This window comes from Vanessa cardui, chromosome 24, assembly GCF_905220365.1.
Source record: "Vanessa cardui chromosome 24, ilVanCard2.1, whole genome shotgun sequence".
NCBI classification, from domain to species: domain Eukaryota; kingdom Metazoa; phylum Arthropoda; class Insecta; order Lepidoptera; family Nymphalidae; genus Vanessa; species Vanessa cardui.
The window spans coordinates 10703443-10721127 of NC_061146.1; the positions used below are offsets into that span (position 1 = coordinate 10703443).

Sequence of the window (17685 nt, forward strand, 5' to 3'; positions counted from 1 at the left end):
ATAATTTAAATTTCTTACGGCGCCAATTTCTATAGGCGGTGGTGAACACTTACCATCAGCTGGCCCACCAATAACATCATAAATTGTAGTAGCTGTTATTTTAGAGTTATATTTCTCCAGAGTAGTGAAGGTTTATATGTTGAAACCATATCCAATTTCTAATATCGATTTCCTTTATTTTAAAGTAAAAAACAAACACATAATACTTAGTGCAATGATAATATTAATAGCTATTCAAGTGCATATAATTGAAAATAAGTATTAGTAACTAATATTATTGCATTAATGTTGTCCTTGAATATGATGTTTATTTTTTTTTAATAAAACTTGTTTAGTTGTTGTCGTTGATGTTACTGTATTCTTCTTGCCGCGACCTAAAAGAAGACAATTTAAGAACAATTTGTATTTGATTTTCTTAAAGTGATTTGTGATAGTGAATATGCTCAATTTTTTTACAAAGAATTACCTTTGTATTATGATACAATTTTAAAAAAGACAACATTAAAAAATATAAGAAAATCTCATGTATACGAGAACCGGTGCTGGACTAAACTTCTTTTAAGAAATTCTTGGTGGTAGGGCTTTGTGCAAGCCCGTCTGGGTAGGTACCATCCACTCATCAGTTATTCTACCGCCAAATAACAGTACTCAGTATTGTTGTGTTCCGGTCTGAAGGGTGAGTGAGCCAGTGTAACTACAGGCACAAGGGACATAACATCTTAGTTCCCGAGGTTGGTGGCACATTGACGATGTGAGGAATAGTTAATATTTCTTACAGCGTCATTGTCTATGGGCGATGGTGACCACTTATCATCAGGTGGCCCATATGCTCGTCCGCCAACATATACCATAAAAAAAAAGATGTTATCTTGACGATGTAAGGAATAGTTAATATTTCTTACTGGCACGTTTTGACTTCGCTCATTTCATAAATTGATTTATAAGATTCAGATACTCACCGTGATGTTTTATTTTCTTTGTAGTTGTTTTGGATCTGGTTTTGTTGTTTTTTTGTTTATTCGATTTGTAAGATCTTGAATGACGCGGTGAAAATATGTGTTTTACTTTATACATAAAATTTTGAAACCCTCCAGGTGACCTTTTATTTCTCACGGACATAACGTTCAAATTGTTCTGCCACCTCTGCATAATTTCCTCGTATTCTGACATCTTTTTCTTATTTATTTCGTCCATTTTTTCCCTCGCTATTTGTCGTACTATTTCAGACTTGGTGATATTCTTGTGGAATAACTTCCGCAATTTCTTCTTGGAACTTTTCAGCAACTTCTTGATTTTTTGAAACAGAGATTCCTTTTTTACAGAATTTTTGTTTTTATTTTTTAAACTTTGATGAGGTTTTAATTTTCGTGTTTGCGATAATCGATTTGTCATTTGTTGCAAATCGCTTGCCAGTTTAAAAACTACTTGTTCTTCTAAATCTTCACTATTTGTTGTCATTCGTCGGTTATTTGCAAATTCCATTAACTTTAGTGCATTATTCATCCTGAGAATATCTTTTGTTAGCGTGATGTGCAAAGATTTAAGACTATAAAGACGTTCAAATATCGAACTTTGTTCAATTTCTATTATGGAATTTTGCCATTTGGTTCCTATACTTGTTAGATAAATTAGAATGTTATTAGGATTAAATGCATCTGAATTACCGTCAAAATCATCTGGATAAAAAGTTCTAATTATTCTTTTTAAAATTTTCCTTAAGTTAGAAGAAACAGTGACTAATACGTCACTAGTGGGTGCATCTTTATCTAGAACTTCTAGAATACTAATTATAATATCAACAAGGTTATTGCTGTTTTTATTCGTATCATTTTTCAAATGTTTTTGATTATGATCTATGTGCGGTTTTATTTTATTTAGTTTTTTATTTTCTTTATTAACGTAGTACTTCATAGCTCGTATTAGAACAATTAGATCGCGAGGGATAGAGGTATTCGACAGCCTTTGTATTCCTGCAATGTCTCTTATTACTTTATGAATATCGCTTTTTAATTTTATCAAATATTTCTCCAAAATATTTGTATCATGTTTTCTTAAATCTTCTTGTGGCAGTTTCCTTTCAAACTGATACAAATTTAAGATGGAATTTTCATCGTTTTTCGAATCATTTGATGCATCATTTGGAATACTTATATTTCCAATCGATTTGAGATACAGAATGAGCTTTTCTTTTATATTTGTCAATTTTTCGAGCTCGTTTTGTTTTTCATTTACGATTTTATTTAAGGAAAGTACTATATTTTTTTGTAACTCTTCCATTTTGTCAATAGTGTTATTAAAATTTATTGGTAGTAAAACATTTGTGTCATTTGCATCTGAAGGTATGTCACGTTTCTTTATATTTAGACTGTTTTCTTTCACATCATTCAAAGCAAATATAGCAATATCATTGTCTCCAGTACTAGATGTTGTTAATGCTGAAAAATAATAATAACAGAAATTCACAATTCATATTCGGCTGACCTGCTCGAAATTGAAGGTGTTCGATCCATTACCACAATTTTTATCCCTCGAAGGGTTAAATGAAACAGTAGCTTATGTCCTTACCCTGGATTCAAATGTCATCTGAATGGGTTTAGCATTATCAGTAAAAAGAGGTAACATTAAACATCCTTTAGAATATATTTTTAATTTTGACAGCTAATTTTTATTAAATATATAATGGACTACGTTTGTACTTACCGGTATTTATAGGAACAGTTGTTTTATCGTCTGCGTTTTCAGAGGGTTTATCTAATTGGTTTGCTTCAGTGTCATTGTATATGCCAATTTCTTTAAGTAGATCGAAGGAGATGGGATCGTTATTTTTGAAAAATATTGCTTCATTTTGATTAGTTGTTGCATCATAACTGTCGTCTCTCATCACGCTTTTTAATAAATCATTAAAGTTTAGAAAATCCGGTTCCGAATTTGTATCAGTGGATTGATTTTTAGATACTACTGTAAAAATAAAAGCATTGTTTATTTCACTATTTTAACTTTTATGATCATTCATAATTAAAAGTTAATTCAAAAACAGATACTTGTAGTTCCTTTCACAATGTTTTTGTTTGTATTCGTTTTATGAGTCATTGATGTTTTATTTTTGACGTCATCTTCGAAATCTTCAATTCCATACATCCATTTTAATATGTCTTCGTAACTCATTTTTTTACTGTCATTTATTTCATTTATTGATCTTTTAAATCTTTCATTTGTATGTGGGTGTTTATCTGCAACAGAAAATTAAAGCTAATAAAACACTAAAGCTCAAAATTTATAAGTTATTGTTAATTAAGGCTCATTGTATCACTTTCATTACAAATTTAAATGAAAAACATTTTAGACCCCATGGAAAGTGAGCAAAGCGAATTAAGTTCCATGGAAAGAAATTAATATTATATGTATGTGTATAATATGTGCGCGTTCGATTGTTCAGGCCTAAGATACTGCTTATTACATTAGCTTTCTGCCAGTGAAAGACCCATCAAAATCGGTCAAACCATCCACGTGGAAACCTAACATAACAATTTTAAAATAGTTATAGATTAAATCCGTTCAATATGATTGATTAGGCCACAGAGGATATGCTTTTCGAGTTGGAGTTTATTGATATGCAATTTGAATGTATCATAAATAGTTGGAAAATATTGAAAAGGATATTCTGCAAAATTAAGTCAATAGACTTGATCATCATCCGCGAGGGTTCCAACGCATACCACCCATTTTTAGCAGCTTTGCAACCCGAATTAAGACGGATCTTTATGTTTGCCTCCTCTTCTTTTGAGGAGAAGGTTTGGAACATATTCCACCACGCTGTTCGAATGTAGGTTGGTGGAATATACATGTGGCAGAATTTCTATGAAATTAGACACATGCAGGTTTCGTCACGACGTTTTCCTTCACCACCGAGCACGAGATGAATTACAAACACAAATTAAGCACAAGAATATTCCTTCTCCTTCTTTTACTCTTACTATGCTATATTTCCAAAGCTTACATTCCCGAACTTTCTCTAACACCATAGTCAGTGTTCTGTGATCTGCAACCATACGATCATCTGTGACGCATTGTTGGATTGAGCTACAATTCCATTTTCCATGAGTATCACAGCTACATATTTCGCACTCCACACAAATGTTCTCTGAAATATTAAGACATAGTAAATGTCCCATTGTTGGACACTTAAAAAGAGGTTTTAATTACGCGATTCATGTGTCTAATAAACACATATATACAACAAGAACAGACTGTAAATTTCCCACTGCTGGGCTAAGGGCTTCTCTCCCTATAAGGAGAAGGTTTGGAACAAATTCCACCACGCTGTTCCAATGCAACCTGCATTGGAACTCACACGTGTTGTGCAAACTACTATTAACTATTGATGTATTGATTTTTTTTAATTAAATATCCAAGAATATATGTGTAGAGAATATAAATATATATGTTCATGGCCCTTGGAATAGTGGTGCAAAAAGCTTCATCAAAAGTATTATATAACACCTCGCCTCATTGCCTCTACTGGTGACAGGAGGGCTGGTTCGTTTATTGCCCAGAGGATCAGAATTTCGATTCAACGGGGAAATGCTAGCATTCTTGCCACCATTCCAAGCGGTCAAGATGTATACAGTAACTAGTTTTAGTTCGTATTTGTATATATTTAAGCATTAAATGTTATTAACTCATGTAATGGTAATAAAAAAATGTGTAGAGATACATATTTGTGTATGATTTTTTTAGTTATATTTACCTTTATTGCAGTTAGTATACTGTGAAACGAGGGGAAGACAATCATCATACGGCCCCTGTGATGCTGTAACGTGAGATGTATTATCATAATTACGAACTATTTTGAGTTTTTTTAACAAAATTTCAAATCTAAATCAAAAAATCAAAAATACTCTTTATTATACACCAGTAAACAAATCACATAGACACGGTTAGATGAAAGATGTACAAGAGGTGGCCTCATCGCTAACACAGCGATCTCTTCCAGGCAACCTTAAGGTAGAAAAAAACAGATATAGAAAGAGGTAGGGGTGTACATAGCAGATATAAGGACGAGACTAGGTAAATAAAGTAGATGTTTAAGGTTTGAAGATAAATTTATTACTGCTCCTCAACAGCATGTGCCATCTGCTTATATACTACACTACAATTTAATAGAATAATATACAGTATATGATATCTAAAATACATACATATATGTATTTATCAAATAAGAAATTTATAATATACAAAAATTAAATTAATGTCTCGCGAAGAAAAAATAGATATATTAAGTACAGCAATAAAAGTGCAAAATTGTATTGTCTCAAGGAACTTTTAAATGAAGCAATTGATTGTGCACGTCTTACTTCAACAGGAAGAGAGTTCCACAGACGAACACCCTGAACAGTAAAGGAGTTTGTATAGACGGAGGTCGAACGAGCGGATGCATTGAAATCTTGTCAGTAATATTATTGACATTAAGCACAAATTTATAAGTGTATTTTTTGAATAAGCCGGATTAATTAGTTCTGTTAATGATAATGAAGAAGTGAGTCTGATCATAAGTGAGAAAATCACATTTAATCTACCTGTAGATAACCGAATTAAAACAAGTTTCAGATACAACTATGAGGAATTATTTCGAGAACGCAATATACTCCCAGTAGACAAAAAATGCTTATTATCAATTTTTATAGACGAATATCATAGTAAAGATAAAAATCCATATCAAAAAATTCATCATAAAAATTTTACCAGATCGCAAAAGAAAGGACAATTCAAAATACCCAAAATAACAAATATTTACGGGAAAAGAACTAAAGAATGGCTTATGCCAAAATTACTTAATTTGTTATCAAGTACTGAAATAAATGATAAAACTTTGAGTAAGAAAATAGTTAGAAAAGTCCTTAAATCGCATTTTATAAACTTCAATATAAGGCTTCCTACCTAGATTTCACAAGTTATTAGTTACTATATATTATCTTTATTTTATTTTTACGTATGAAAACAATAATTAAATATTATTGATAAAAATATTAAGAAAAATAAAAGTTCGGCGGTCACTCCGGTGAAACGCACATGTTATTCAAAGTGCAAAATAAATGAGTCACTACGATCGAACATAAGATATGTATACTAGACGCACTCTTTTAAACACTACCCACATTAAGAAAATCATGTTATCTTTGTTTATAATGTATTTGAACCTTTTTTTTTTATTGTATTTTCTTTAGGTATATCTTATATTATAACAGTTTGTTCTTTGTTTATATCCATAAATTTTTACTTTAATGTTATTGTTTTAAGAATTGTATTAACTACTGCAAATTGTACTTAATTAAGAGAGCTTGTGTCTGCCGATAAACTGTTTTACAGTTTGGCAGAATTTTAGTTAATATATAGCAGTAAGTATCTTTTGTAAGCGAAAAAATTTCAAATAAAAAAAAAAAATAGATTTTGTGATATATTAAAGGTGTACCTTTTTCAACATATTGGAGAATCATATTTCCGATTTCTTCGTTCAGATCATTGTCTCCTGGTTCATAGTCATCTATATTCGCAAAATTATTATAAACTTCACCGTAATACGAGCATCTTGCTTTACTGAAAGCGGTGCAGTCGAATCCGTAACATATTTTACAGTCTTCGCTGTCATCTCTTACAATATTAAACTCGTCTTCATCTAGTATCGCTGAAATCAAAGATATCAGTATAAATATTGACTCTGTCTGTCATGGTTAAACCCTACACCCCCTCCCACCACGGGCGGAAAAAGTAAAGTAAAGTAACAGCCTGTAAATTTCCCACTGCTGGGATAAGGCCCCTCTTCCATTAAGGAGAGGGTTTGGAACATATTCAACCACGCTGTTCCAATGCGGGCAGTGGAATGCGAATGTGGCAGAATTTCGATGAAGTTAGACACATGCAGGTTTCCTCACGATGTTTTCCTTCACCGCCGAGCTCGAGATGAATTATAAACACAAATTAAGCACATATATACATATAGTGGTGTTGCCTGGGTTTGAACCCCCAATCATCGGTTAAGATGCACGCGTTCTAACCACGGGCCATCTCAGCTCCACGCCAGGCCACGGGCGGAAACTAGTATCAAATATCTGATACCGCTGTTTAATAGTTTCCTTCTTTATTACTAGCGACCAGCCCCAGCTTCGCACGGGTACAATACTGATGCTAAATTTACTACAGAATTTGTTTATTTACGACATCGCATTACAAACTTCTAAAATTATCACCGTTTCTTAACTATATTGTCCATGTATTATGTGCAAAAACCTTCCTCTCGAATCACTCTATCTATTAATAAAAACCGCTTCAAAATCCGTTGCGTAGTTTTAAAGGTTAAGCACAAAGGGACATAGGGACAGAGAAATCGATTTTGTTTTATATTATGTCGCGGTTTAGACCTTATTATTTTCATAGTATTTTACATGACTAATAATGATTTTCTCCAGTCTAAATTCAAAAGCTTGTACAACATAGATGAGAATGACCGAAGTTCGGGCTCTGTGGCGTGCCTTAGGGGAGGCCTGCGTCCACCAGTGGATTGATACAGGCTGATTATGGTGAAGAGTCTCAATCCTAGGGCCGTCATAATTTATAGTAACATAATTTACAACAGACTTGACAATTGTACAATATTTATTGTAGTGCACATGTATATTCTTATAATCTTATTTTTTATTTATACTTAGTTAGTCCCTAGACGGATGGCTACGTGAAAATATTACTGCGTGTAATAATTTGAATTTCGAATTATGCAATTTAGATTTCGAACATCGAATTTTGAGCGTGTATGCGTGAGACGATTTAGAGTAGAGATAGCATAAAAATACAGATTAGGATATATTTTTTATTTGATTAAAACGATGATTTTAACATGCAGAGCCTTCGTGATTGCATAGATCTTTATTGGTGACGGCATAATTATAATGGTATGTATAAGTTTGTCTGAAGAGTGGTATGTTACACAATAAAAATATAAACAAACTTACCGGAGATGACGGGAATGCTTAAAAATATCCACACGAGCATCGTAAGAACAATGCAATAAATTTCGTAATATGAGTAAGTGTACTTTAAAACTCAGACAGGGTTGGATTTTGGACATTTTCCGTGGAGTTACATAAGGACTAAGACTTCTGGCTGCGCTATGGTTTCTTAAATAAATATAGCTTCTGGGTTTAGGTGATACATACTTCTGGGTTTATAAGCGAAAAAGATTCTTTATACCATTAGTAGGGGGATGTCGAAATGGGCCATCTGCTCGATTATGTCAATTGGAAAAAATACAAAATCAAAGATTGTACTAAATTATTGTTAAAAAGGTAGCCGCTTATAATATACCACAGCTTGGCTTTATGGGTTGCGGGGTATTCGGGTCTTCGCCCTTTGAGATGGTTTGGACCTAATTCCGTCGCACTGTTCCAATGCGTTGTGGAATTATTGAAATTAGACAGATACGGGTTTCTTCATGATGTTTCCCTTCAGCGAACACAAAATCAATTATAAACAGAAATAAGCAAATGAAATTAATGTGTTGTTTGCCAGGCTAATTATTACACCGTAATATAATAGCTATCTAGATAAAGTTGCTACAAATTCCACCAAGCTATTTCAGAGCGCGTTACATATATATTGGTAAAATTATGCCATACGTGCAGGTCTTCAAATGATGTTTCTGTCCTTGCTAAACTCTAATGAATTACAAAATCAAATTGAGCTAGAATTTGAATGAAATTAGTAATTTTCAATGGATTCAAACCGGTGAGTTTCGGTTCACAGAGCCTTATCCATCTAGTGTCCTATTAACTTAATTAAGAATGAAATAGTAAAAGACACACACACAATAAATCGTGGACTAGTCGTAGATTTTAGCTATAAAAATAAGAAGTCTATGTTCTTTCTCGGGTTTCAAACCGGATTCAAGCCAAATTTCACCAATTTTGTATCTGTAGTATAGACATATAAGACGGAGTGAGAAAATCAATTATTTATTCGGCGATTCGATCCATCTCTGTCTGTAAATCGCGTTAATTCGCCATGTTTACAAATATGACGACCGTTTCTCAGCTCGAGGTACCAACGCCAGTTGACGAGTATGCTCGCTTTGTTCCTCTTGGCTCAACATGTTCTTGCTAAGGGTAAGTTTTAAATATATTCGTTGAATAGGCTATTTGACAATGTGAAAGATAAAGTGTCAGTAATCAGTATTATGCGTCTAAAAATGGTTATATATTAACAAAACTCCATAAATAAAATTGCATTATTTTAAACGTTTGTCACGTGACACAAAACGCTCCTGATTGGCCGGGCTTATAATTAATTCACTCGCTTGTTAACCTTGCTTGCCTACTATGTGTACCTAAAAATAAAATACAGGCAAGTGACGTCACCGACCCCATTGCCGCGCCATATTGTCTATTTGGATAGCATGCCTATTTGGCAGGATTTGGTAGGACTGATAAATTTGAAGAATTCTTACTACTTTCTCTAATGAGTATTTGTTATGTAAATATATGTTAAGTGATTAGTGATTATAACGTTTGTCGGTACAGCTATTATTTGTTATTATAATCAAAACAAAATATGGTTTGTTCATGTAGGCTCATTGTGTTAATTTCATTTAGCGTGCTGTAGACGTCATCAGGATGCATTATAACTCATACTTTGTTGGATAAAGTTTGCCCAAAACTTAGGTACAATAAAATCGCAAATAGTGTAATTTTGGAGTTCAGAATGTGGTTCCAAAAATGAGTTCCTTACCAATTTGTTGACTGTTCCATATTACTGTTACTCTGGTGGTACTCAGAGCAACAGGAGGATTAGGCAACTGATCAATACGCATTGTCATCTTCCAATTGACTTTTGAACTATTGGGTTGACATTTGGCAACAATTTTGGTGCTAATAACAGAGCAATCAAATACATTGTTGTTGTATACTTATTCTTCTTTTGAATTATACCATAGAACTCTTATAACAGCGTAGTCAGATTTACTAACTTAAGACTCCATTTTTAGTATTGAGCATATCTTCAGGAAGTTTTTCGTATACCATCTTTTTGAACATGTTTATTATATTTCCAGATACATCAAACGATTCTTATATTGTCAAGAAAATCGAATCTTGCCCGGACGAGGGTTATTTTTTCAAGCGGGACTTGAACTTCAACGCCATAAAACCAAACTGCTACCTTTGCTTCTGTCAGGACAACGGAACAGCTGTCTGCTGGCTCAGGCAGAACAACAGATGTGACACAAAGTATTATTACCATGTTGGGAGGAAAAAAAGGTACGCCTAACTTATTTAATTAGTTTTTTTCATTCAGATGATTTGTAGTCCCAGAAAATAATTGACAGATTATATTCAAAACCTACCGTATAGTAAATTTCATCAAATCACTGAACTGAATTTGACGAATTATGCTATAGAGCAGGTTTCCAACGAAGGATACCAAAGAGTAGATAAGATTACCAAAGAAGGATATCGTTTATGTCTCACTCTTAACCATAAAAAATGAGCATGGACAAGAAACTAAATAGTTTTTCATATATTATGCTGAGTATGAGTGGAGACAGAAGTTAGATAAACAATTTAAATAAAGAACAGAATATGACGTCACACACCGGCAGGCCATTCGTTATTTGTCACTTAGAATATAATATATTAACATTATTATTTGATCTTCGTTTTAGAGAACACAGATCAAGGCGCTCTCCGGGTCTCAGCGACATATTCTTTCGTGACGCATCACGGGATTGTATGTATCATTTTTATTTCTATTTTAAGATTGATTCATTGGATTATGAGAGGGAAGGACACATTTTTCCACTGTAAAGTGTCCTGCGCAGTTAGATTGATCCCTATTTGGATTGCCGCCGTGGTTGAAAACCAGGATAACCAACTAAACTCAACTCAAATAACTTTATTCAATATAGAAGTATTACACTTTCTTATTGATGGTCAATTGAAACAGTACCAATGGTTTAGCTCGGTTTCACAGGCACGCTTTCCGAGAGTTGTTTCATAATCCTAATTTGTTTTGGTTTATGGTAACATTGATCAGAGAAGCAGTGATAGTGGTTGTATGTACACGAGACGTTAGGATAAGCTTATAAAGCCAATCCGATTCTGCGAAGTCAATAAATCCTTGGGGCAACGTCAAAAATTTCTTTATTATTTTTAACTTAGCGTATATTAATGAATAAAGTTTAATAAAGAAAAAAAGTAAAAATGTGCTGTGCTAATACTCGTTGACTTCCAGACAAGATACATATTTTAATTAATAAAAATTTAATTTTAATTTAAACATTTGATAAGCTAACTATTGATTAATTTAACTGGTAGCATCATTTAATATAGTGTTGACGTGAGGAACAGTGCAGGCAGAAGGCAGCTGGCATTTTTAAAGCATGTACGCACAGGCAAGAAACTGCTACAATTTTCTTACAGGATGTGTATAACGGATGCCCAAACGGCGGCGCGTCGCTTCGGTAACATCCTGTAATGAACGTAATTATTATTTTAATAACGATAACGCAACGCGAAGAATGTTCGCGTTATGGATATTATTACGACTATCGATCGCGATTACAGTTTAATTGGAAATAATCGGAAATTATTTACGAAATCTTTTGCATATTTTACATAGTGTTAGGAATATTTCTATAAGCAAGACCAATGGTTTTAAGTCTGTGATGATGATCTGTGATGGGAGTGTAACTCTTTCAACTTCCTGACTCAGGTCTTCTTCGAACAGGATGTTTCTTGGATCAACGGCCAGTATTGCACGGTTTGCTCGTCGCTTTTTGGCCGGGGATGCTCATCAATGTAGTTTGAGAAAAAGAGTAATTAAGGAGTTCATCGCCGGTTATCCTCGGAATCTATAATTCGAACTTCATACTAATTTAATGGATGGGAAATAAATTGATAATTTGATTAAAATCATTTTAATTTTTTTTTATGTAATATTAACTTTTTTTTATCCTCAGTTTTCAACAAACGAATGCCTGAACAATGTAAGCCACACGAATCGAGTTTCAGCGAGGGATGCCCGCCAGGTATATTGTTCAGAATACATTTCAAATTCACACATTATATTATATTCTTGTAATGTTTATTTAAGACAAAATCAAATGAGAGTTAGTAATACCCATTGATCAATATTGTGGCAAAGAGCTCTTCTGTAGAAATGAACTCTAAATTCCAAGACTTTAATTTTCTAAATAAAAAATTTACGCTCATATTTTTTTTTACAAAGCGCCAAAAATATAGTCCGCAAATGGTACAATGAAGTGTAAAATGAATGAATAAATAAATAAACAAAGACAGGGCGACATCTCCAATCGGATATAATTATCTATATATAATCCAAATATCCTTTATACAACTGATGTCTTGCCTGGCAAATATAATTCAATATTTGTAATTGTTTCAGCCGATTGGTGCATCGGGTGTACTGTGTGCGATTGTGATGCAAACGGACGATGGGACTGCCATGTTCTGAGCTTTTGTCCTGATGGTAAATGACTTAATGATTATAAAGATCTATGTGAAATACTTTACGGTTTCTGGGTGATAGTAAAACTGAAGAGGTTACTCTCCTGCCAAATCAATGTAAATAGTTCTTTGGCAAAGAAGTATCTGCTTAACATGAGGACCTCTATTACTCAATTCTTCATCATATGCAATGACTCTCTATTTAGTCTTAATATTATTTTGGGTTATTGTGAGCAATAACATGCAATTGGTTTATATGAGTTATAAATATAATTGCAATTCAACAGGCACAGGTAAAAAGCAAATGAAAAAACGACGAAGCTCGGCTCGCAGTAAAATTATAAAAAGGCAACTTGCGAACAATCAAGAAAGAAAAAAAAGGAGAACAACTACAAAAACAACGAAAAAGCCAACGAGAAAAAGCTATGCTGCTAGGAAAACGAATAAAAAGAGCAAACCACAAATAAAGAAAAAGGTAAAAATTAATGGGAAACAAAGAAAACAAATAAAGCAGCAAAAGAAGCCAAACAGACGCGCAAATACAAAGAAGCCGAGTCCACCGTGCCGCATGCAGAGTTCAGGTAAGGGAAATCCAAAGAGGCTAATGATTAAATCTAATACAAGCAAGGATTTAAAAAAGAAAAATGATCTGACTGCAAAATTTGCTGAAAGTATCCTTAAGAAGGTTATGGCTTCAGTTGAAAAAATCATAAACGAAAGTCAAAAAGGACAGGTACAAAAGGATTCGAGTAAATTAAACAAATCTAAAAACATAAAAAAACAATCTACAACTAAACATAGAAAAGGAACTCATAAAAACAGTGTGAATATAGATAGTAATAAAATCAAATCGAAAATTGTAAACAATAAAATATGGTCAAGCGTTTCTTCAAAGAAAGCAAATGAAAAAATAAGAGCTAATTGGAGAAGGGAGAGAAGGAAGAGAGAAGTAACACAGGAAATTAGTAATCATTTAGTAATACCGCTAACGGCAACAAATGTAATAACCACGACAATTAAAAGTTACAATGTAGAGAAAGATGAAAACAAAACGACAGAAAATTACCCTACAGCAACCGAAACAAATGATGTGTTATCAGTTATAGATCAAACGACAGGGTATTTCAACGAAGAAATGATAACAAAACCAAGTGAAATCATTCTAAATAAACCACACAAATCTTCAAAAACGTTTTTAAATACGTACAAAGACAGAAACAACAGTGACATTAATCTACGTCTTGATAAAACAATTTACAATTCATCTATAACGTGTGGAAGAATCTGTGAACTAAAAAAAACGATTAGAGATGTTATAGTTAGTTTCAATAAAATAAATACGACAAGAATTAGATCTGGCGAAGTAAAAGCCAATCATTTTAATATTTTACCAAGTTTGAAAAAGGTGTTTAGAAAGATATTCTTGAAGAAAACTAATTTTAAAAATGTAAGCATCGATGCTAGAGTGCCTTTCCGAAAGCGCAAAATAATTAAAGTATTATGTAAACACATTGATTCTTGTAAAGTAAATCAGAGTAATCAGAGTAGCACAGAATTACAATTCAAACTTGATAAGTTAAGAGGCGAAAGTTTAAAAATATTAAAATCTGTAAGAATCATAAGAGGTCTTCTTCGATTACTTGATATTCATGAAAATAATGCAAGCACTGTATTGAATCACAATACATTTACTGATAATGATCTTAATAAATTAAATGTAATACTAAAAGACGAATATGCTTCAAAATACGGATTAACAAATCTAACGGAGACACAACGTACACAAATCAATTATATCAAGGAAAATACTTTAAATTTTATCGAGTCAATAGAAAAGTTTTCAAAAATTTTGGTTGATGTTATTAATATTTTGACAAACGGAGACAAACGAAATGAAACACATCGTCTTCATAGTTGTGTAAGAGATCAAGAAATCAGTAAAACAACTAACAGTAAGACGATTAATGACAAATTGAAAAAACTAACTAGTTTATTACTCAAGTATAATTTGGTTCAAAATAAATTTATGAAGAAAATGTACAACGTGCTAATATCTTTAGAAGATAAAGCAAATACAACGGTAAACAATAAAACAAAAGAGGTGAGTGTTCAGAATAAAAAGAGTGATTACACTGATACAGTAGAAAATTATATCAAAAACATATTTAAAAACCTTAGGAAATTAAAAGCTATCCCGGAAAGATTGAATTCTAAAACCAGAAAGAAAAGAGCAGCTTTGTACAACGATGATGCTGTAGAATATCTTTTAATGCTTATGGAATATTTATTTAAGCAAAATAAGCCACGTAATGTTGCACCAGGTAAGTAACTAATACTCCGTAGTTATTGCCATTTATTTAAAATCAGTTATGAATAAAGTGATTATATTTCAGTTCACGATGGTATTGATCTTTTAATCGAAGCCATTAGGAATGCACCAGATATCAAACCAATTCAGAAGAATGTATTAAGCAATGATATCTCACAAGCAAATTATAGCGAGGATCCCATAAATTTCCGTAAAAATAATGTACTTGCGGAGGAATATAAAGCTACAATAAATATTTTCAATAACAAATTTAAACCTTATGAATCAAATGATAACGAACACGAGTATTTTAATGATTTCAAAGATTTCAATAAAGAAATACAAACGAGCACGCAACCTAACTTTACAACAGAAAAAGCTACAACAACGGATCCAGTCACCGAAACGACAGATATTGGTCACGTCGATGAAAATGTCAAATTGGACAAACTGAATGAGGAGATGGTGAATAAAGATAGAGAAGAAATTAGGAGGTTCGAAGTTTTCGTCGATGATGTCGCTGAAGACGACACGCCTGTCGAGACTACAACTGTTGTAATGGAATCAGAAACTTCTACAGCTACAGATCCTACAACAGAATCATTATATACATCAACCATAGATGATAAAACAATGAAATATGATGAAGCGAACGATTCAAATAATAAGGTTAGGCTGGAATGGATCGAGGAAACCTACGACAGTGAAACGGAACGTGTAAATACTACAAAATTAAATGAAACTACAACAGAAGCAACTGAAATAGTAACAAAGACGATCAAAAATTTTTATGATAAATACGCAGATCCTGTTAGCAGTATGTCTCGTGAAGATGGTGAGCGAAAATTAATTACAGATAACGAGTCTTATCACAAACAGAAAAGTCTTCTGAATACATTGGATTATGGTCCTGATAAAGAATTAGATTCAGATTCGAGGGAAGTAAGGGATAACGGTGATTCATCTCCGCTGTACTTTGTTTAGCTATAAGTATGTATATGTAATTTTATGACGAGAAATAAAGACTATCGTAAACTGTTAATGAGGAAATTTTATTACAAATATATGGCTTTTTTTGAATAGTCAATTTTTTTTTAATTTATTTAAACAATTTACATAAGTTTACAAACAATAATACACTCCATAAATCACCGCGATTTGTCCGGAGTGTTAGGTGAGAATACAATTCTAGCACAAAATCAAGTAAATACAAAGTATTGACAATCATTCGACTTCAATAATTAAAAATATGGTGAGTAGTTCAAAAGAAAAGAAAAAAAATAGAAAAACATATTATACAAAGCGAACTCAAACTATTTTAGCTCATGCAAATTATAATTATAATATTATATTAAAGATAAATTATTTCAAATTCAATGACAAATAATTAATGGCAAATATCTATCATACGTTTGGAATTAAACATCTCGGATCTGAAAAGAAACGTTGAAAGAAATTCAGTGCGGGTTTCCATTGACATGACAGGGATTCTGTTGAAAACAGTTAGTCATTACGTAGGGCAATATACAGGGTAAGAAAAGGTTCGTCACCTTAAGATCTATTTTCGTGTGCTCAGTATGAGCGATAATCTGCTTTAGCGACCGATCATATATGACACTGATAGACATATTTTGACAATTCAGTAGAAGATATCATGTCTAATTTAAATATGGAATGTCTAATTATTACACCATTAAAAAGATTTCACGTTGACTAAACTAGACGTATCTTAACCGATGATTGTGGATTCAAACCCAGGCAAGCACCAATATACATATGTGCTTAATATGCGTTTATAATTCATCTCGTGCTCGGTGGTGAAGGTAAACATCGTGAGGAAACCTTCATGTGTCTAATTTCATCGAAATTCTGCCACATGTGCATTCCACCAAGCCGCATTGGAACAGCGTGGCGAAATATGTTCTAAACTCTCTCCATAATGGAAGAGGAGGCCTTATCACAGCAGTGGGAAATGTACAGGCTGTTACTTTACTGTTTAATTTTATATGCAGTTATCAGTTTAGTGATTTGGTTTCAAAAGGTATTAAGAGTTTAAGACTTGATAAAGGAATGAATTTGAAAACTGACGAAGGTTTTTTTACTTTGACTGTACAAGTTTTTCAATAGAGTTATTAATACTGTGAAATTGGGCAAAAGTCGTTACAACGTTAACGTTAAATTATGCATTTTTTTAGTTTTCTCAATATTTGACACAAATTTTATAAAATTCTTTCAAGTTTTTGTACATTAATATCATTTAATTTTAAATAATAAATTAACATTACGAATTATTGCAAATAATCAATATTGATCAATATTTTTAAGTGGATATTGAAATTTAATGAACAATATCCTTGCTACTTGCCGTTCAGTTAGGTTAGATTACTATTAAAAAGGTAACTTTATAATTAGCCTTATTTTGTAACTTTTGAAGCAATATAAAGCTGCGTCCCCACACGGTGAAGTAGCAACTCTTTATTGTTAACATACATATGTGACGTTTCTTTTATGTAATGTTGGTGATTTTCTGTAATGTTTGAAATATAGAAATTAGCAGCTATTTAAGAGGAAACGCATTATATAATCGAGAGGCGACGTTGATCATAAATATTGAATATCGATTACGTAGGCATCTTGAGGCGTATACGTTAATATTATCATACCATTTGTACTACATAGAAGAATCTCTTGACCATTCGGTAAAATCATATTGACTATTTTAGAGAACTTTCAACTAAGTTATTTTGGTGGTAGGGCTTTGTGTAAATCCGTCTAGAGAGATACCACTCACTTATAACATATGCTATTGATAACAGCTATGCTCAGTATCACTGTGTACAGTGTTATTGGCCTAAGGTTGGTGGCGTA

At 32.6% G+C, this 17685-nt stretch overlaps 2 protein-coding genes across 2 annotated transcripts; one reads left to right on the top strand and one right to left on the bottom strand.

Annotated features, from left to right (window-relative positions):
* Positions 1–205: 205 nt before the first annotated feature.
* LOC124540272 lies at positions 206–8043 on the bottom strand. The gene is made up of 8 exons (XM_047117741.1): positions 8004–8043; positions 6470–6682; positions 4748–4810; positions 3998–4141; positions 3042–3230; positions 2701–2958; positions 960–2435; positions 206–374 (listed from the first exon to the last, which is right to left on the bottom strand). Exons 1-8 carry the CDS (start codon positions 8041–8043, stop codon positions 283–285), a joined length of 2475 nt encoding a protein of 824 aa, XP_046973697.1. The 3' UTR covers positions 206–282.
* A 1066-nt stretch (positions 8044–9109) lies between these two features.
* LOC124540274 lies at positions 9110–15801 on the top strand. Its single transcript, XM_047117742.1, has 7 exons — positions 9110–9152; positions 10097–10301; positions 10706–10770; positions 12002–12070; positions 12448–12531; positions 12797–14830; positions 14903–15801. The coding sequence occupies exons 1-7, from the start codon at positions 9110–9112 to the stop codon at positions 15799–15801; spliced, it is 3399 nt and encodes a 1132-aa protein (XP_046973698.1).
* The last annotated feature ends 1884 nt before the right edge of the window (positions 15802–17685 follow it).